The sequence below is a fragment of the Balaenoptera acutorostrata genome, chromosome 8, assembly GCF_949987535.1.
Source record: "Balaenoptera acutorostrata chromosome 8, mBalAcu1.1, whole genome shotgun sequence".
In the NCBI taxonomy this organism is placed as follows: domain Eukaryota; kingdom Metazoa; phylum Chordata; class Mammalia; order Artiodactyla; family Balaenopteridae; genus Balaenoptera; species Balaenoptera acutorostrata.
Genome location: NC_080071.1, coordinates 49,124,276 through 49,144,986, shown reverse-complemented (window position 1 = coordinate 49,144,986; position 20,711 = coordinate 49,124,276). Strand labels below are relative to the sequence as shown.

Here is a 20,711-nt window from a genome sequence, read left to right as displayed (position 1 = left end):
TAGAGAGCGCTCAGGTTTCCAGATCTCCTCCTCAGCCCCAGCAGAGGGCTGGCAGAATGTTCCCCGAAGAACGACATAAAGTGTGTCTTTCGAATGGATGGCTTAGTGTGTGGAGGGGCAGAGGTGGCCTCACAGCTGAAGGCAGTGAACACAGTTGCATAGAGGGTGCTTCTCAGAACACTGGCAGCCACGCTGACATCTTTTAGGCAAGAATTTGGAAGAATTTTATCTGGACAATTTGACCAATCTAAGAGAGAAAGTCCTAAAAATAATGACTTTGGAGATTTTCTCATAATAGCTCAGGCAGACAGTGGAGGCCAGAGGTCAAGTTCCACCTACGTAGAAAACCTCCAAATGGTGATTTTGCTCACTTTTAAATAAGAGCAGACAGCTAAGAGTCATGAGACTTTGATGAAAATCTCCAAAACAGATTGGAAATAAAAACCTAATGGAAATGAACCATGTTAAGAGAGAGACAAACAACAGAGGATCAGATGAAAAGAGGAGGAAACCTCTCAGACAACAGGAAGAAAACAGGAGAAAAATTAAGAATATTAGAGAGCACCATTCTAGAAGGTCCAGCAGTAAATAATAGCAGTTCTAGAGAAAATGAAGGCAAAGAAAGAATTAATTCTTCTCCTTAGACAGTTTTTTGATTAAAACCCTCGAAGGGGGCTTTACATTTAACTCAGAGGAAAAGTCAAATTCTTTTCATTAAAGCCTGTTTTGACTGCTTTATTTAAAAAGGCAAACTGCACTCCACACTCCCTTTCCTGCCATTCCTCCTCCCATAATTCTTATTGCCTTCTAAAATACTATATATTTTACTTGATGTTTGTCATCTGTGCCTAACTGTTAAGACTATAAACACCACTAGTTTAGAGACTTGACTCTTTTGCTCACTGATATATCCCAAATGTCTAGAACATGTAGTGATGATCAACAAAAAAATGTTAAATGAATTCAATGAATTTTCAGAGAAAAATACGTCAGGATACAGATAAAGTATAAGACAGTATCTTCAAAGTTCTAAGACAAAATGATTTTCAACCTAGAACTCTACCCAACCAACCAATCCAATGGGAGAGAATAAAAGCATGTCCAAACGTGCAATGTCTTAAATTTACTTCCCATGCACCAGTAGGATGTGCTTTACCAAAGCAAGGGAGTGACCAAAGAAGGAGAAAAACTACAGGATCTATTACAGTGGATGTGAATAAATCCCCAGAATGGCGGCAAATGTAGATCCTAAGATGATTACTGTGCAGCAGGTTTACAGGGCAATCAGTTCAGAAAGAAGCAGGTCAGAGGCTCTTGAAAATATTTCTTCAAGACTCGAAAGAATACCTAATATGTCTGAAAATAATGAGAGAGGACTTACAGGGTAGAGTTTAGGGGTGAATTAGGTGAGAAGTAAATAGGAAACTGAGCAAATGAAAAAAGAAGGCAATCATTAACTCCAGAGAAAAGAAGTTGGTCACAAAAGGAAAAACAACCTGTTTATTACTATGTGGCTCAGCTATGAATTGTGTTTACATGTTTAAGGATGAACAGTGACCTGACCAATTTAAGATTTATCTATACTGGAAAAATTAGGGGACAGAAAATATGCGGGGGTATGTTATGTATATGGCGGGAGTGGTGTGAAAGAAACTTCAACTTCAATAGATCAGAGTTAACAAATAATACCTAGATCTGAAAAATCCAGAATTAGCAATATAAACATGTTTCTTAGAGATACGGAGGTAAATAAAAACTTCAACTCAAAGAGTTGAGAGTATCTTTGTGGGTAATGGCAGTGGTGGTGATGTTCAAGTTTTCCCCAAGAAGTCTTGTAGAACTATTTGATTCTTTAAATCACAAGCATGTGTCACTGATATTACAAATTGAGACTACATTTTCAAAGAGCACTATGACATCAAACGAAGCAAGTAGTTTCTAAGTATGTAATTTTAATTCCACTTTAGGGCAGGTAAAACATTTTTCTCATAGCTGAGTTCTAAAAGATAACCTTATCTTTGCAGGGAGGCAATGTGCATGATCTGCACCACGAGTGACTAGAACATACCTGTTTGCTTGTCGGTGTGAGTTTCTCTTCTGGAGACTGTGTACTGAATGTCAATAAACTCTGAAAAGAGAGGTCAATTAATGATGCAAAATATAGAGTGCAAATCTAAATGTTAAAGTTAGAAAATGATGTTGACTTTTCATCTTGATATAAATATATCTGCTCACAGAAAAGTAATAAAAGATTTAAAACGTATTTAATAACTGCTGTGACAGTTGTAAGATTGTTCTCAAAGATCATTTTTAAGAATTGGTAATGAAATAAAATTCAACTGATGGGTCAAACTTAAGCCACTGATTTCTTTATGGTAAATCAAATACTAAAATTAAAAAAGAGCCATTCTAATAAATACAATTTAAAGTATTCTAATTATCTTCTAGGTCATATCTTTTTTGGTGTCACAGAGTGAATGAATGCAAGCAATACTTAGCCCCAAAGGTGTGGGCTAATATACTCCCACCAGTAATATGACTGTACAGAGCACATTAGACGATTTGGCAGGGGAGCGGGAGGGGAGAGAAGGAGTAATCCTTTAATAAAACTATTCCACTTGCCCTGGGCTATTACTCTCAAATATTAAAGCAAATGAAAATCACACATACGAAATGACGGCCTTTTCTGAGGTGGACGGTTACCTGTGATTTTGTTAGGAAGTAAAACTGCGATCTGTTCAGCCACTGGTAAGCTTCTGAGGTGAATGATTCAGGGACATCTCGTGGAACAAACACTCCCCACTGGACTTCCTCTCTGGAGATATTTTTTTGAATATACAATGGCCTGGGCTCGCTAGGTCTAAACACAAACACTAGAGAAAAAAAAAAACCAAATAGACAACAACATTTTGCCTGCAAAGGTTAGTTTCAGCCTCAGACTGGCAGACCACACTCATCCTGGGACTTACCCCATTGAGTAAATTGATCAGGTCATGATTATTTTAGGCTTTGAGTCAACAAATATCTACTTGATGCTTCCTATGTGCCAAGCCGGTTAGGAATGAGGGCTTTGAAGATGAAAAACAGAAAGAAAAATTCCTGTTTCTGAGAGCAGTGTCAACTGCAGAAAACAGACACCAAAATACTATGGCAGTATTTTGTCTTAAGCACTAGAACAGAGATCTGTAGAAAGAGCTTCAAGATCATAGAGGAACGATAAAAGCTCCTTGGGGGATTTAGGAATGCTTCAAAGAGGCAAAATCTCTCTTGGATTTTGAAGGCTGAGTAGCAAATGACATGTTGAAAAATGAGGGATGTGCTGGAGCTGGAACTCAAGAAATGAAGGGCAGTGGTCAGGCAAATGGCTTCAAATGGACATCTGATTTGAAGGTAAGTTTAACTCAAATTATATTAAAGGTGTTAAAAAGAAAATTTAGGTAATAGATTTCTTCTGTCAAAGAATGGTCTGTACTTACAGTCTGAACCCGTGGAAGACTGAGAGATTGCAGCAATATTCTCTGAATTGGGATCAGGTTCCAAAACTCTCATATTTAATTTTGCACTCCACTCCACTGGGGGAAAAAAAGTGATTCACTTCTAAGAAGAGATTTACCAAAAGCTTTCTTAAGCTTGTTATTTAAACTAGGTACTCAATATTTATTGGGACAATCAATTCCATTATTTTTAGGAAGAGGGATTTTACCATTCCAGATAATACATGGAGAACACACTGACATTATCTGTGGAAGTCTGCACTAAAACGAGGGGCAAGAAGCAGAAAAACAAAGTATTGCTACTTCTTCCCCATGCTATGAAATGGTTATTACAGTGCAACTTCTGTCTGGTGCTTTTCCACTACTGCTAAACGTGGGCAAAATGTTAACCAGAATCACTGTAGAGAATATTAAAAAAAATGTTATCACACACATTCATTACAAAGTAACCACAATGTCTTCCAAACATATACTCGAATGAGTAAAATGCCACAAAGTTCACATTTGTTAGGAGGATTGTGATAGGCTACATTCAAATTTAATGCTGTCAGGGACACTGCAGGTTAATATGCATTATGAACTATAAGAAACTTTCCTCAAATTGCTATGAGGATGGATAAGATGGAGGGCAACAAAGTCATACACTGAAGACAGTGGAAAAAGGTGAGGATACTGGAAGATGATTTGCTGACAATTAGGCAGTTTATAAATACAGTTGACCCTTGAATAACATGGATTTGAACTGTGAGGGTCCACATACATGTGGATTTTAAAATAGCAAGTACTACAATAACTGCTCAATCCAAGGTTGGCTGACTCCACAGAGGGCTGACTCTCTAAGTTATACGTGAATTTCTGACTGCGCAGAGGGTCGGTGACCCTAACGCCCGCATAGTTCAAGGGTCAACTGTAATCAAAGTCTATTATTACAGGCATAGCACTCCAAAGTTTGGTGGTACAATGTACCATGTAAAAAATTATATATTCTCTGGGTAAAGATACGAAGATATCATCCAGAAGTCCTAAAATGCCAAAGATTAGTTAATGTCCACTTCCTATATGCTTAGTCATCACTTTATAGCAAAAAGTATCTTACATGCACAACTGAGCAGATTCCAACAGCACAGAATGCCATTTTCAGTGGCACCAAGAAGATACTTGGAACAAGTCAATCTCCCAAAGCAAAGGTGCCTAGATTAAAACAAGGAAGTTAACAACAGTCATTTCTAGCACACGTAGTTACAAAGGACTGCAGACTTCCTGCACAGTACTAGCTTCGTGCAATGCAAATTTTTAAACAGACATGTATGTTTTTGTTCATAATTATTCTGCAGGAAAGGGGGTAAGGAGCACAACAGGAAAGCTTTATTTAGCTATTTTGTTTCTTTAGGAAAACAGATTTGATGACCAATTCTTTTCTCTAATATGCTGTATGGTACGATAATTGACACATATAGAGAAAATGTATGTGAAACGTACCAAGTTACTTAACAAAAACTCTTTTTTATGCTTCTTTGCCTCAAGAGGGAAATCTGCAATATGAATTCTGAAGAAAGTTTTACAAAGTAAATTCAGAATTAGACATGTTGGGAATTAGAAACAGCCATTTCCCATTCTGTCCTCAAATGCCCAAGTTACTGGAAATAAAATGAAAGATACTGCTGTTACATTCCCTTGCCATTGTTACAAACAATGAAGTTTGAGCATAACATCGCTTTTATGAAAATACAGAGAAAATAAACATTGTTTGGATCTACTGAGGCTTACATATAGCTTCTATTATTGTGTAGTACAACCATGAAAAGTAATGCACATCATTCATAAACCCAGTAATTTTTAGCTTCCCAGTATTTTGGTTAGCTGCTGGCACCACTGACCCACAGGATACCTCTGGAGAAAGCATAAATTAATTACTCAAGTTTATGTAGAAAGACTTGTTTGAATTAAAAAAAAAAGAAACAAACCCAGTACTTCATACTCCCCCAATTATTTACCGACCTTATTTTCCCAGCTCGTTGACAAAATGTACATTTAAGTTCCCATGTCTCCGAATCCCATATTGTAACTATTTCCTCAAAACTAACTGCTAGTAAAGAGCCATCTTCGGAGAAACAGCAGTTAGTTGCTTGGTATTTGTGGTAACTACCCACAAAGTCACAGGTCCAGCCAACAGCTTTTTCTGTGAAAATATAGACCATAGAAATAGTACAAATGCTAGATAATATTTTAGGGAATTTATAAGAAATATGGATTAAGAAACAAGGAAACACAACAAAAAACCTCCTCTCCAAAATTTTAGTTACAAATCATTGACTGATTTGAAATTTGCGTCCCTTCCAAGAGACCTTGACCTCCCTCTAGTGGAACAGTAAAGGGACTACTGCAAAAGCCCTTTTTACTGTACTCTCACAGACTGGAATAATCAGCACACAATTAATCAAGAACGTCATAAAATAAGTAAAGATCTGGGAGAAAAGGCATGTAAAAATGTAATCTCTCAAATCTTTTGAAATTGGGCAATATCCTACAGAATTAAACAAAGTAGAAAATGTCCTCCCAGAATGGATACAATTCATGAGAGATAAATATATCAATTCTTAAAACTGTGCACGACATATAGACATACTATATTTAAGTAACTTACTGTATATATCAGAATCATCTGTTAATATCCACACTTTGAAGTGACCATCTTTACTTGTTGTAACCAAGGTGGGGTTTTCAGATTTTTCTGCATTACAGAAACAGAGAGCTGTGATGTGGTCTTCATGTGGCATGTTAACCTTTGTATTGAGAACAAACCTAGTAGGAAGGAAACCAATTTATTTTTATACCAGGGCAATATGATACACTATCATATGAGTATTAAGAATTCCTTACATATTGCACATTTTACAATAGCATCTTTAAGAATGAGCAACTGATATATTATCACCTAGCATGACAAACAATTGAGTGTTCTATCACTAATGGCCACAGGATGCAAAGAGTTTTAACACATTACCTCTGGCCTCGTGTAACGTACGTAACAGAGATGATTATAAACAGTGTCAGCTTACTGGTACAGAATGAGTATAAAATAGGGGTCATCAAAAAAATGATACTTGAAAGGCTACTATACTAAACTGCAGGGAAACTGTGTAGAACACAGATACCTCACTCTTTTGAAAATAAGCAAAAAAGGAAATGGCTATGAAAGCCCTTGTTTTTGGCAAGACGGTACAGAAAGAACATTACCTATTTCACTGCCCTGGTCGATACTTAATATTTAAAGTCACCCAAACTACCTCTCAAAGCTTGTTTCTAGCTCGACAGGACACTGCTGTGAATGAAAGATTATCTTGTGAAGATTCACAAGACAATGGGCACGAAAGCACTAAGCCCAGTTCTTGACAAGCAAGAACCTGATAAATTGCTATTACAGCCATGGTATGAGAAACTAGTGGGCTCCTTATCTAATCAAGACTACACCACACCACACCTCTACCACGTGCCACTGCCATTTTCCCAAAGAAGGTAATATAACATTAATAAAGAGCTAAGGAACTAAGACCTTTGCATTCTAATCCTGGATTTGCCTGGAGGTAGGTATGTGTTCCTGGGGGTGTCACTTCTCCATGTTTCCTCATTTATGCAATGAGGTGACTCATAATTTGGAGGACACCAATGCTTTCTCAGAGCAGAAAGCATAAAGGCTTTATAAGAGGAATAGCACCTCCTTCATTTCTCTTAATATAAATTTATCAAAATGAAACATCGTAAAGACCAACAATTGAAACTAGAAAGTCAAATAATTTTCTGCTCTCAAGTTAAATGTCTATATAGGTAGTATTACCCTTGTGTTTTCTTATTATATGTCCACAGTTTCATTTGCAATTCAAGCTCAGTTTCCTTTTCTTGACGTTGTTCCACCGTTGCAAGCCAATTACCATAGCAGCCAAATGCAGCCTTTGTTAGCTCAATTTGGATCAGACCATAATCATTGATATATTCTTGCTGTATAATATCTAACTGATGGGTTAAAAAAAAAATCCAAAATTCTTATTAATGTAAATACATAAATGTTAAAGCATTCAAGGAATGGTAATTAACCACATCATAGATACCTTCTGGAATCTACAGTAACAGATTTTTAGGTAAAGAGAAAAATGAACTAATCATTACTTACGGACATCGAAATTGTCATTGAAAACATGGAGCATATTATATAATACCAATTTGGTGGTGATGATTCTTCAATGACCTTAAATTTTAGTAACGACTATGCTCCATTTATATGATACAGCAGAACTTTAGGTTACAGTAATGCTTTTCTTTTGTTTCTAAGAACAAATAGCTTTACATAAAATCTCAAGGCTAGATTCCACATCACTAGAAACAAGGAGAGCAAAAATGAAACCTACAATTTTTAAGAAGTGAAAAAAGCACAACATTGTAAATAGGCCAGCTTTTTCTTTATAATTTTTCTTTTATTGTTTCCTCATCTATTTACTAAAAATGTATTAAGTGCCTACTATTTCCAGGCACTGTACTAGAAATGTACAAAGATCAATAAGTTTCCTTTCTTTGAGAGGTTTAAAGGTGTTGGAGAGAAAGCAATAAAGTGTTAGAGTGGCTGTGATAGAAATCTGTAAAGGGTACTGTGGGGCACTAAAGAAAAAGTGGAATGTCTAGATTGCATTTACCAGGATTATAGGAAGTGTTCCTCTTTAATCTACACTGAAGATTTTATCTTCAGCATGTACATATGATACTGTTTCACCACAAAGCAGAGACAGGTTTGTATTGTTAATCCATATTCTCATTGCCTATCCTTATGACTCAAAGGCACAGATGTGTGCAACAGTTAATTTAGAGTGTAGTCTTAAACAGAATAAAATAGAGCGCACACAACAGTGCCAACTGGCTTACATGTAGACTTCATCTGCAACTGTGGCCTCATTAGAATCATGCTGTAAACAACTGATAATACTATGTTCAAATAACATAGGCACAGGATCTTGTTTTAGAAGCTATACAATAAGTTACTTGACCCCAGTGGTGCTATAAAGATATTTCATTAGTTTTAAGGCTAGTTAACAGATCAAAAATCTTACATTGTATAACTGTTTATCACTTTGGAGAGAATAAAACTGCAAGTGGCCAGGTTTCCCATTCAAAACCAAAGCTTTAGTTCTTGGGTCAATCATCAAACCGGTAAAGATATTTCTGTCTGCAAAAGAAGTGATGAACAATAGCTGAAATCAGACAAATATTCACTTTTAAAAATGTACACAATTCCACATCCACTGAGGTCTGTGATACCTTTCACTAGGCCTTGAATTACTGCAGACGCCTCAAGGTTTCGGTGAATGATTATCAGCTCTGTGGGTAAAATAAATAAATAAATAAACAAACAAACATCTAAACATAAATAGGTCAAACCTTCAAGGTTTTTTTGTTTTTTTTTTTAAATGAATTTATATCATTGTGAAATATACCAGAATACAAAACAATTGAGTATGTTCAATTTCTTGGAGTGTTACTGGAAAATTAGGAATATATTTTGTGATTTAACAGAAAAACTAGGGGTGGGGATGAGGGCTTTTTCTGTTGGAGTCTCTAAGTTTTCTGCTGTGACTATGAATACATTAGAAGTGTTAATTCAGAAACTTATATGCCCCAAAAGAGACGGCTGTTTATTTTGACATGAGTCACTGCGCTACTGGATTGCTCAGTTATGCTCTCTTTTGAAGGGAAAGGAGGCAATGGGCACGGGATTTACATCTAAGCTGAGGTGTAACAGGATGACCAAATGCTGGGGAGGAATCAGAAGACTGCTCCATCTCTGTCAGAATCCACAGGACTCCCACACCGAGACAATGGCTGTACCAAAGGAAAACCTCAGCATTCTTTCGAGAATGCCATTATATTGTGAAAACCTCCTTTATTCCCCCAATCATTCCACATGAAAAGATTTTTAAATATAAGTGGCACAACAATAACCAAATACACTTAGCCCTACACTTTCATAAAAACAACTCTGGAAATGTTGGATTCAGGTGGCATCTTGGGGCAAGAGGGGTGGAAGAAAGAGGAGAAATGGAAGAGAAAAAAATGCTCCTTAAATCCTATGCTACTCTTAGTTTGAGGTCTCTTATTTTCCATCCCCTACAGATGCTAGCTAATTTATGACATTACACAAACTGTATTTCCTCATGACAACAAATTGAGACTTACTGTTATCGGAGTGCGAAGTACAGAAGAGATCCCCTGCTGGAGACACTGAGATATGTTCAATAGTAGCTCCTAAACGGGGGAGGAACTCCTTATTCTTCTCTGCTGCCTCTCGCCACTCTACGAGGACAGACTCACGGCCACCACTCAGCAGACTGCTGCCTTCTCATCCACCCAAAGAAATGAAAAGGACAGTGTTTGGGGGAAAAAACAGGAAGATATAATCGATGTTTTGATTTTTCCTATGTTAGAGAAATAAACTATTTAAAAAAACACGCAAACAAGTGTCTTTATATCTTTTAATATACTTGCAAGACAAAAGATTTAAAGATCACTGGTTCAGGGATTATTCCTTTCCAGTACTATGTGACTACTTTATTGCTGACAAATTCTTCTGCCAATAACTAGAAAAACTGGATGAAACAAACATCCTCCAGGCCCAGCTGGCTTCACTAGTAAACTTTTCCAAACATTTAAGGAAGAAATAAACCAGTTTTACACTCTTCCAGGTAACAAAAAAGAAAGAACACTTCCCAATTTGTTTTGAAGACCAGCGTAATTCTGCACCAAAACTAGCACATCATTAAGAAAAGTACAAGTGGGCTTCCCTGGTGGTGCAGTGGTTGAGAATCTGCCTGCTAATGCAGGGGACACGGGTTCGAGCCCTGGTCTGGGAAGATCCCACATGCCACGGAGCAGCTGGGCCCGTGAGCCACAATTGCTGAGCCTGCGCGTCTGGAGCCTGTGCCCCGCGACGGGAGGGGCCGCGATAGAGAAAGGCCCGCGCACCGCGATGAAGAGAGGTCCCCGCACCGCGATGAAGAGTGGCCCCCGCTTGCCGCAACTGGAGAAAGCCCTCGCACGAACCGAAGACCCAACACAGCCAAAAATAAATAAATAAATAAATAAAATCAAGTAAAACTTTAAAAAAAAAAAAAAGAAAAGTACAAGCCAATTTCATAACAGATGAAAACTACCAAATGAAGTATCAGCAAGCTGAATCCAATGATATATTAAAAAGATAAGACATCACTGCAGGGTAAAATTTATTGTAAGCATGTGAGGTTATTTTAACATTTGAAAAATAAACCAATGTAATGAACTCTACTTACAGAAAAAAGGGAAATAGATCATCAGTATCTTAACAGATGCAGAAAAAGTAAATAATAGAATTCTAGACCCATAATAAAAACTCTCAGTAACCTAGGAATTGATGAGACCTTTAAAATTTCATCAAGAATACTTACAGATAATCTATAGCAAATATTTTAGTGGTAAAACACTGAAAACGTTCCCCCTGTGTTGGGAACACCAATACCACTTTTATCCAACATTAACTTGAGGTCCTAGAGCACTGAAATAAGAAAGGCTTAAGAATCAGAAAGAAGTAAATAATAAATTAGATGCTCACAGACAGCATGACTGCGTTCAAAGCAGAGCCAAAACAGTTTATACTGTTAACATTTGCCTTAACTCATAAACAGTTCTCAAAAACCCTATAATTTGTAGTTTGTTTACACAGACAACTAATTTTCATTTCTTCTATTAACTCTCTCATACCTATACATTCACTGACAACCATGTACTATATTACTTCTCACAAATACTCACATGATTTAAAAAATAACATCAAGAATTGAACTCTCTTAATAGCCAAGATGATCTGCAGTACTTCCTATATGAAAGCCATGGCTCACAGTAGAGGCACCTGGTATTCTCTTTTTTGAGTGCCAACTAATCTAACTATTCCTTCTTCCCCAAACCCCACCTGAGAAGGCCAATCCTGAATGTCCCAGGACTTAACGCTAATAAGTAAGGCCATCACAGAAAGCTGTGACTAATAACTAGTGTGAGAGGAGGTGGAAAGATGCGTAAGGGCAACAAAACAGAGAAAAGTCACAGTGACAATATACATCAACGGGTCTTGGCCTTTGGGCAGGGGCCACAGCAGAGAAAAAGAAACTGATGAGGAAGGGCAGAAGAAACCACCTTAGGTCAGGAGAGAATAACAACACTGCCTGAAACATTACAGACATATGTACACACAATGCCACAAACATACTCATTTGTATTTTTGGTGGGGAGGAGGGTGAAGATAAGAGTAGCCTATGTCTTTTATCCATAGGGTTAACACCCTCTTAATTCTTCTGTTCTTAGTTCCCATATGTCACAGCTGTACTCCTGCTGTACTACTCTAAGTGTGTCAGGTTGGGTCCCACCCCCATATACCAGTCACTGATCCCCCAAATCAAAAGCACAAGTAGGCTGAAGATGCCTCCTGCTTCCTGAGGCTCCACTGAGTTAAACCCAAGTAAGCCTGTAGGAATCTAGAGCAAATGGTACTAAGACTTGTCCTGCCAGTCTCTAGGAGGACCTACAGGAAGAAGAAACACCTTCTCCAGGCATGTAAACTTCTGGAGCATATAGCACCTCCCCCTCCCCCATCCCCTTAAGGACCAGTCAAAATGTACTGACATAATTTTCACCACATACGTGTGGGGATGCTAACGGTAACCAAAGACAAAATGTACTTCTCCAAATTTCTGTTGAAGGTCATCCTATTTCCAAGGAGGTATTTTTACACATTATAGCCACTCTCATGCAGCTTGAATGGAACAAAGATCTGAATTAACTTAAAATAGTGACTGTGGCGATCTTACAGTTAAAAACAAACTTTCGAGTTAGACCTAGGTCCAAATCCCACTTATGAGACACGTGACCTTAGGCAAGTTAGTTCTCAACTACAAATTTCACTTCCATCATCTGTAAAATGAGAATAATGATGCCTATTTTCAGAGTCAAGGATTAAATGAAATAATGGATGTAAAGCATCAGCACAGTCATTTGCTCCTGATAAACTGTAGCTATACTTACGGACAACAAGCACTTAGCTATGTGCACATACATTAGAAAAAGAAAAGGAATATAATTTAAATAGGTTTATATTAACAAGAGACTTTATGACAGGTGTACACTTTGATACTCTGAAGAGCTGTGAAAACTTAAGCATATGGCATTGTGCTGAGCAAAGCCCAAAACACAGGGGTGATATACAAGTGCTTAAAAAAATTCATTTGGCTCATGCAATTCTAAATCTTTCAAACTATAAGTACAGTGAATTAAAATACTTGGTTCACATACTTTAAAAGTTCATTTTAAGTCTTAAACTTGTACTTACCTGTCACTGAAAAAGCCAAATCCATAACCAAATCGTGGTGCCAATGTAAACATGTGTATGTGTATTTCTTTTCATCATCAAAATTCCTCCTATTGGAGAAAACCAAAATTCTTAATTTGGCCAAAGGCGTATGTTTATCAAGTTTACTGGTCTTAATGTGCAAAAAGTACATTTTCTATTTCTAAACCAGTCACTTCTGCAAACAATAGGCCATCATAGTATTCTACTAGTTCAATATTCACTGTTACTCTCTCCTTTTTACTTAAAGGCTGACAAAAAGTTCTCTTCAATTAAATGATTAAGGACAAAATGGATTTACTCCTAGGGCCAAGGGCTGAAGTCCTAAAACAGTAAGTCTATGCAATGAAGAGTACAGTAATAAAAGAAAGGGAGGATGCCAGCAAAGCATCATCTCTATTATCGGCTGTTGCTTTGCAGTTCCATCCTTTTCCCTGCACCCAGGTATACCCCTTTTCTGCAGGACTAATCTAAAATAAATAAATGATTGCCAAGTTCTTCAAGAGTTAACTGACCAAAGACGAATTTTGCCATCCCTGTGACCAGTTGCTATGCAATCTTCCTTCGGGTGACATGATACACATGTAAAATTGTTCTTCGCGTGTTTCTTATTTCTTGATGATGATAAAGTAAACCTAGAAGAAAAATATTTTCCCTTGACTATTAAAGGCTTGGTAAGTGATGTAGTTAGGCAAAATGGAGGTCTCACCCTTATCAACCCAAACTGGTGAGCGCTCAGAATTCACTGAACATAAATGCACGATTTTTAAGAAAAATCATGACCAAGAATCAAGAATTTTGTTTTGTAAACATTTATTAATACACAATATAAATTTCATGTGAATAACATTCTACCATAATAACTTGTCTGTGGAGGCCACTGAGAGTGAAATAGAGAACAGACAGTTGTTCTTATGGTTTTCTGCCTGGGCAAAGTTTGTTTGAATTTCTCGTTAAAGCTAAGTTTTTAGCATGAAGTATGGACAAGCCTGAGAAATTATATCTGAGACAACTGGCTAATGTGTCCAAAGATGTCAGGATCCTTATACTGCAAAGGAAAACAAATGTTAATCTTGGCAGGGTAAAAGGGGAGAGGGGACAGAGTCATTTGAAGAGTGACTACTCATGCTTAGCACTAGTTTCTTTAAATACGTTCTCATTCATCCTTACAACTCTGTTAGGTAGATATTATCGCCATTTAAAATACATGTTAATTTGAAGTGCAGTGAGGTTCAATGGACTAATCTGACTCATTTTAAACCCAGATATACCAAAGCCTATATTCATTCCTATAGCCATAAAATGACAATGTGGATCACCTAGGGAAAACTTTTCAAACCACATCCAATTTTGACACCAAGTATACATAGCAGAATCTAAATGTGAAAGCGGTTTTGGGGGGAAAAGCTCCCTAGGATTTTGTGACTAACGATTTTAACCCACTGTGGGTTAAAAACTCTACCTCATCTTGTGGTTTCACAATTACTTGTAACATGAAACAGCTTTGGGTCACAGGTATAAGGATGAATAAAATTATAATGAACTCTTGAGTAACTAAAATAAAGCTATCAAAAAGGAATTCTTACCTTGATGTTGTTTTCTTTTTGAAAAAATAAACAGACAAGTAAAAGTCCCGTACTGCAGCAACATACTCTCCCTGGTATTTCAAAGAGAAGATAACATTCACAAAAATAGTCAACACCCTTTAAGAAGAAATACTATCATAAAAGTTAACACGGGAACAATAAACTTTTTGCAGACTGAGAGTATATTAGTATGAAATGATATATTGGGTTGGCCGAAGAGTTCATTCGGGTTTTTCCGTAAGATGTTACAGAAAAACCCAAATGAACTCTTTGGCCAACCCATATTACAGTTTAACTATGGAAAAGATACTCCTACATTTACAATAATCATAGAAAATTAAAAGATGAAAGTAGGTCCTAAATCCTAAAACTAGACTCTCTAAGTATAATGATTAAACTTTTTTCTATTAAGGCATAATCTATACACCACAGAATGCAATGTTTGATGCATGTATAACCATGTAACTACCATCACAATCAAGATTTCGGACATTTTCTTCGCCTCAGGAATGCTCCATTGTTCCTCTTTCCAGTCATTCCCCAATGCCCCCACCCCTGTCAGCAACTATTCATTTCTATCACCGTAGCTTACTTCTCTGCCTTTTCTATAACAGAATACAACCAGAATGGTAAATACACTTCATGTCTGGACTGTAGCTCAACATCACCTTTTTGAGATTCACTCCCGCTCTTATGTGCACCATTAGTTCCTTTTTACTGTGAAGCAGCATCCCAATGAACGCATATGTATCATACATTGTTTACTCTCTTACTGATGAACACTTGGGTTATTTCCATTTTGGAGCTATTATGAGTATTAATTATTCTTGTGCATGTCGTTTTGTGGTCATGTTTTCATTTCTCTACCTAGGAGCGGAACTGCTGGGTCACAGTAAAGGCATATGTTTAACTTTGCCCCATATCTTTCCACCACTCAGTACTGTCATTCTTTAATTTTATCTGTTCTAGTGGACCTGAAGTGGTATCTCACTGTGGTTTTAATTTGTATTTAACTGATGACTATGATACTAAAGAATAATGATGTTTATAATGTAAAAGTGTTTTCTCTACTCTAAGAAATTAAACCTTTTCAGAACAAAGCCAAAATAATGCTACAAAACTTAAGACTAAAGAAACATGCCACCACAATGATATATAGGGGCTTTTGATGGTACTTGATTTTAATAAATTATGTGATTATTAACAACGGATGGCTAAATAAGTCATGGTACGAACATCATACAGTCACTATTTCTGATGAACATTTAAGTACACACTCATGCTGCAGTGTTAAGTGAAGAAAAAAAAGATAAAACCCTCAGATAATTATTCAATTTGAGAAAAGTTATTTTATACATTTAGGAAAAAGTCTAGAAAAAATTCCTCAAATATTACCACTGGTGAGATTTAATTTCATTATATTTTTCTGTAATTTCAAAATTTTCTATAAGGGCATGTTATTTATAGACACGGAGGTCATATTTTCAAAAGACATATCTATAATCAAAGCATTTAAGTGGTTTCTACATGGTACAGGCCAAGAAGTACAGTACAAATGCCAAAACATTGATTTTTTTCTGGGACAATTATAGAGTTTACAAGAGCAAAAAGACACAATCTACAAAATTAGGGTAGTCCTAAAAAAATCTATACTACAAACACATGCTAAAGTAGTAAGGCAGATTTCTTAGTTACTAACAAAAATATTGTAACTCAAGGCAATATTAAATCACTATAACATAAAATTCTCAGAGGAAAGACTGCAGGAAAGAGATTTTATGTACAAAAAAGAAAACCAACAAAGCAAATTTTACCTCATTTCCAAAGGCAATGCACTTGGGTGACTGGTTTATATAATCCAAAACAAAGGAGAGCTCCTTAGCTTCTATTTCCTGACTTGATGATTTTGGTAGTTTCACTGAAACCAGCTGAAATACATCTAGCCAAAGGCAGCTATATTAATATAAAGCTTCTCTAGAGAAAGTGAAGATGTGCATTTGCTCATATAAAACTGTTAATTAGTACTTCAAAGTTAATTTGATGCTAAGATCATAATTCTAGGCTGTCTGAACAAGTTGTACTCTTCATTTGAATATACAAGTTTTAACTGGAAGGCTAATTCCACAACTCACACACACACACACACACACACACACACACACGCTTCATATATGTAGAAATAGAAAACAATTGGTTTTACTGGTGCATACTGCTTTCCAAAGTACTGAGACAAAAAAAAACAAAAAAACAAAAAAAAAACCCCAAAGTACTGAGATGAGCTTTAAGATGGAGATGGAATATGATACATTGGTGAACTGAGCAGCCAAAAGCAAGCAACAAACCATCTGAGAGCGTTCAGAAATGCTATGGGCTTGCCACACATTCATAGAATAAATCTCCTTTTCTGTAGAATTGGCATGCTCTTCTCTTTGCATTCCATTTAAAAAATTTCTCCTTAAGGGGAAATAGCTATATTTCACTATGCTATTTCCTTATCCTCCTAGACTTTATAATACACTGTAATACACTGATCTACCATTTTTTGTTTTCCAGCCTGATTATATGCTCTGAACTCAATTCTCCAAGCCTTTTCAGTCATCTCAAACTTTACATGCCTAAATCCTGAACGCTTATTTTCCTTCTGAACTTGGTCTTCCCCCCATTGCCCACTGGAGGAAATGTCACAACCATTCACCCAGTTGCTCGGACTCAATCCTTGAGTCACCTTTGACTTCTCTCTCATGCCCCACACCAAACCAGCAGCAAACCCTGCTGGCTCTACCTTCAAAAGACATCCAAGATTCAATAAATTCTCACCACCTCTGCCGCTACCACCTAGCCTGAAGCCATGATCCTGCTTCATATCCTAAGTGTTAGGAATAGGGATCTCTTAACAGCTCTTCCTACGTCCACCCTTGGTCCCCTTCAGTCTCTTCTCAACACAGAAGCCAGTGTTCTATTACTGCTAAGTCAGATCATGTCCCTCTTTTGCTCAAAAACCTTCAATGGCTTTTTGTCTATTCAGAGTAGAAGTCAGAGTCCTTCTAATCGTGTACAATGCTCTACATTATCCATTCTACTTAGGCTCACTCCAAGCCATCCTCCCTGCTATTCCTCAAACATGGCAGGAATGCTCTAGAATATGCTTCTCCAACACAGCTGCACAGCATATTCTTCTTTCTCCCAGGACCTCGCCTGATCACTTATTTAATATATATTCTTCCAGTGTTGCCTATTCCCGTCCCCTGCTTTATTTTTCTCTAGAACACCTGTCATCTTATTGTATTATATGACTGATCTAGTGAGCTTAATGTCTTGTTTAGTTCTCTGCAACCAGAACAGTATTTGGTACATGGTAAATGTTTAATTAGCTGGTGAATAAATTAATTACAGAGTCAAGAAATGACACCATATAAGATAACGTGTAAATAAAAGGTTCATTTGTTTTTAAACTAGAGAAGCATATTTCAATATGATTTATACAAATTTCTATCAGAGACTCTGGTGTTGGACTGTGGAACAAAGATGAAACAAATAAAGAAGGACATGTTAATATATATTCTGAGATGCCAGTCACAGGGAATCTTTTTCAAGCCTCATTCACATTTTTATGTAGTAACTAGATCTTCACAGGCTGAGTGCCCACGATGTGCCTAGCACTGAAGAGTAACACTAGATTCCACCGCGAACAGAATCCGGGTGACATTACAGCTTTGCAAGTGTCCAGTTAGCGCCAAAAGGCTAATGACTTTAGAGCTGAGTGAGACTTCCTTTAGATCTACAGTTTTCTATACTGGCTTGCGCAATAGACTCGACTGGGGGAATACTTAAATAAACAGACAGGCCCCACCACAGAGAATCTTACATTTTAAGTTCCTTGGAGTGACTGTAATGTGTAGTCAGTGTTAAGAATCACTTGTCCTACTGATATGGATAAAAACTTTCATTACTGCTATTGGCAACTACCCCTCCAACTGAGGAATCATGCAGTGAGCATGGGGAGTGGCTACCAAACTAGAGTGATGAGCAGAACCACCTGGGGAGACACAAAAAAATGCAGACTCCTAGACCAAATCTCAGACCTAGTGAATCAATTGTCAGGGAGTTTAGAAACATGAATTTTTAGTAAGCATTTAGACAGACATTAAGAATTCACAGGGCTTCCCTGGTGGTGCAGCGGTTAAGAATCCGCCTGCTAATGCAGGGGATGTGGGTTTGAGCCCTGGTCCGGGAAGATCCCACATGCTGCAGAGCAACTAAGCCCATGCACCACAACTACTGAGCCTGCGTTCTAGAGCCCTCAAGCCACAACTACTGAAGCCTACGTGCCTAGAGCCCATGCTCCACAACAAGACAAGCCACTGCAACGAGAAGCCCGCGCACTGCAACGAAGGGTAGCCCCCGCTCGCTGCAACTAGAGAAAAGCCGCACGCAGAAACAAAGACCCAACGCAGGGGCTTCCCTGGTGGCGCAGTGGTTAAGAATCCGCCTGCAAATGCAGGGGACACGGGTTCGAGCCCTGGTTCGGAGAGACCCCACATGCTGCGAAGCAACTAAGCCCATGCGCCACAACTACTGAGCCTGCGCTCTAGAGCCCGTGAGCCACAACTACTGAGCCTGCATGCCACAACTACTGAAGCCTGTGCGCCTAGAGCCCGTGCTCCACAACAAGAGAAGCCACCACAATGAGAAGCCTGCGCACCACAACAGAGTAGCCCCAGCTCGCCGCAACCAGAGAAAGCCTGCGCTCAGCAACAAAGACCCAACACAGCCAAACATTAAAAAAAAAAAAAAGACCCAATGCAGCCAAAAAGAAATTTACAAAAAATAAAAAACTCCCTAAAAAAAAAAAAATTCACATTTTCATATACAGAACAGAACCTAAATATTCGAAAGTGCTACTTTAAAATAGTCATCTGGTAAGGCAACTTAATTATTTTAAGAAATACACTGCCATTTCCAAAACATTTTTTGGCATGTCCCTTAGAGATGGTTTATGGGCCACATCAGAAAACTAAACTTACAGCTTTTATTCTTTCATGTCACATTTTTGATAGATAAAAATATTACTCATTAACAGAGTTGGCGCCAAACGACTTTTAGCTAAAAAAGATTTAGCTTCACAGTTTTGACTATTCTCAACTTACTTAAAACTCCATGATATAACAATCTGTAAATTTGTTTTAACAAAACAAAAAAACAACAAAACTCCCTGAATCGCAAACAAACAAAAAAACCACTACCAGAACAACAAAACAAAACATAAACCAAGCCAATGCCCGCCCCCGCTCCCCACCGAAGGATTCACTTAGCTAATGAGCTGTGAGCCAATTTAGCAGACTGCCCAGTAACCACTTTAAAGCTGGTCTGTACTTTGAATTCTGAATACAACTTTATTTTAAGGAGGACAACACGGGGGGACTGGCATTCTTGAAGTCCGAGATTAGAAAAATTCTTCGGATATATCCTTCATGTCAATGTTAAATGTATTAAATTTACTGCTAAAGGACAATTATTTGTAACCACTGAAGATATTCTAGAAATCCTTAAATGCTCTGAAACATGGCAGTTTCAATGGAATAATGTTCCAATGATAATGAAAATATAATAATAATTTAGCCACACTATTAGTTCCTAATCACCTGTTTTCTATACCATTTCCTCCAGATTCAAGATCAACAAATGGGTGTTCAGTGATGGGTAAAGTAATAGTGATGCTTAAGAATGACAGATTTAAGGTCAGTAGGAAGACACATATAGCTCAAAACAGCTTTAAAATTGGAGTTATGCTGTCCACTATCACAGCCATTTATTAAGTAATCATTCCCTCATCAATATTTCAGAAATAATACAGCCTCCCCCAAATGAATGTAACAGTGATGAAACCAATTTAAAAGCCAGCTCCAAAAACTTAACTTCAGACTAAAACCAAAATGTTAAATTTGAGACACTGTAAAACGTAGAGAGCCACTCAATGCTACATATGTATAAAAAAAATTAATTATACTATACCTGGTTTTTCTTTATTTATTATAACAAAGACAGAATCCTCACAGGCAAGAGCAAAGAGGGCATGAAGTTTACATCCAACTATGAAAGTCTGAAAGATAAAAAGCACCATATTGTTCATTCTGTGCACGCCCCATAAGTTCCATAACAGGCAGGGATTTTTTTTTTTATCCATTTTGCTCACTGCTATATTGCCAACATCAGAAGAAA

General features: G+C 37.4%; 1 protein-coding gene across 1 annotated transcript in view; it reads right to left on the bottom strand.

Moving 5' to 3' along the window:
* WDR75 (WD repeat domain 75) overlaps nt 1-20,711 on the bottom strand; it is a 48,543-nt gene that overhangs the window by 15,509 nt on the left and 12,323 nt on the right. The window contains exons 4-18 of the mRNA XM_007196136.2: nt 20,505-20,592; nt 16,307-16,431; nt 14,493-14,563; nt 13,422-13,541; nt 12,889-12,977; nt 9,714-9,872; nt 8,799-8,858; nt 8,591-8,706; nt 7,330-7,505; nt 6,139-6,296; nt 5,493-5,673; nt 4,591-4,685; nt 3,477-3,572; nt 2,704-2,873; nt 2,069-2,128 (exon numbers count right to left, since the gene is read on the bottom strand). Of these exons, the coding sequence (XP_007196198.1) occupies nt 2,069-2,128; nt 2,704-2,873; nt 3,477-3,572; nt 4,591-4,685; nt 5,493-5,673; nt 6,139-6,296; nt 7,330-7,505; nt 8,591-8,706; nt 8,799-8,858; nt 9,714-9,872; nt 12,889-12,977; nt 13,422-13,541; nt 14,493-14,563; nt 16,307-16,431; nt 20,505-20,592 (1,764 nt within the window). The remainder of the gene's footprint in view (nt 1-2,068; nt 2,129-2,703; nt 2,874-3,476; nt 3,573-4,590; nt 4,686-5,492; nt 5,674-6,138; nt 6,297-7,329; nt 7,506-8,590; nt 8,707-8,798; nt 8,859-9,713; nt 9,873-12,888; nt 12,978-13,421; nt 13,542-14,492; nt 14,564-16,306; nt 16,432-20,504; nt 20,593-20,711) is intronic.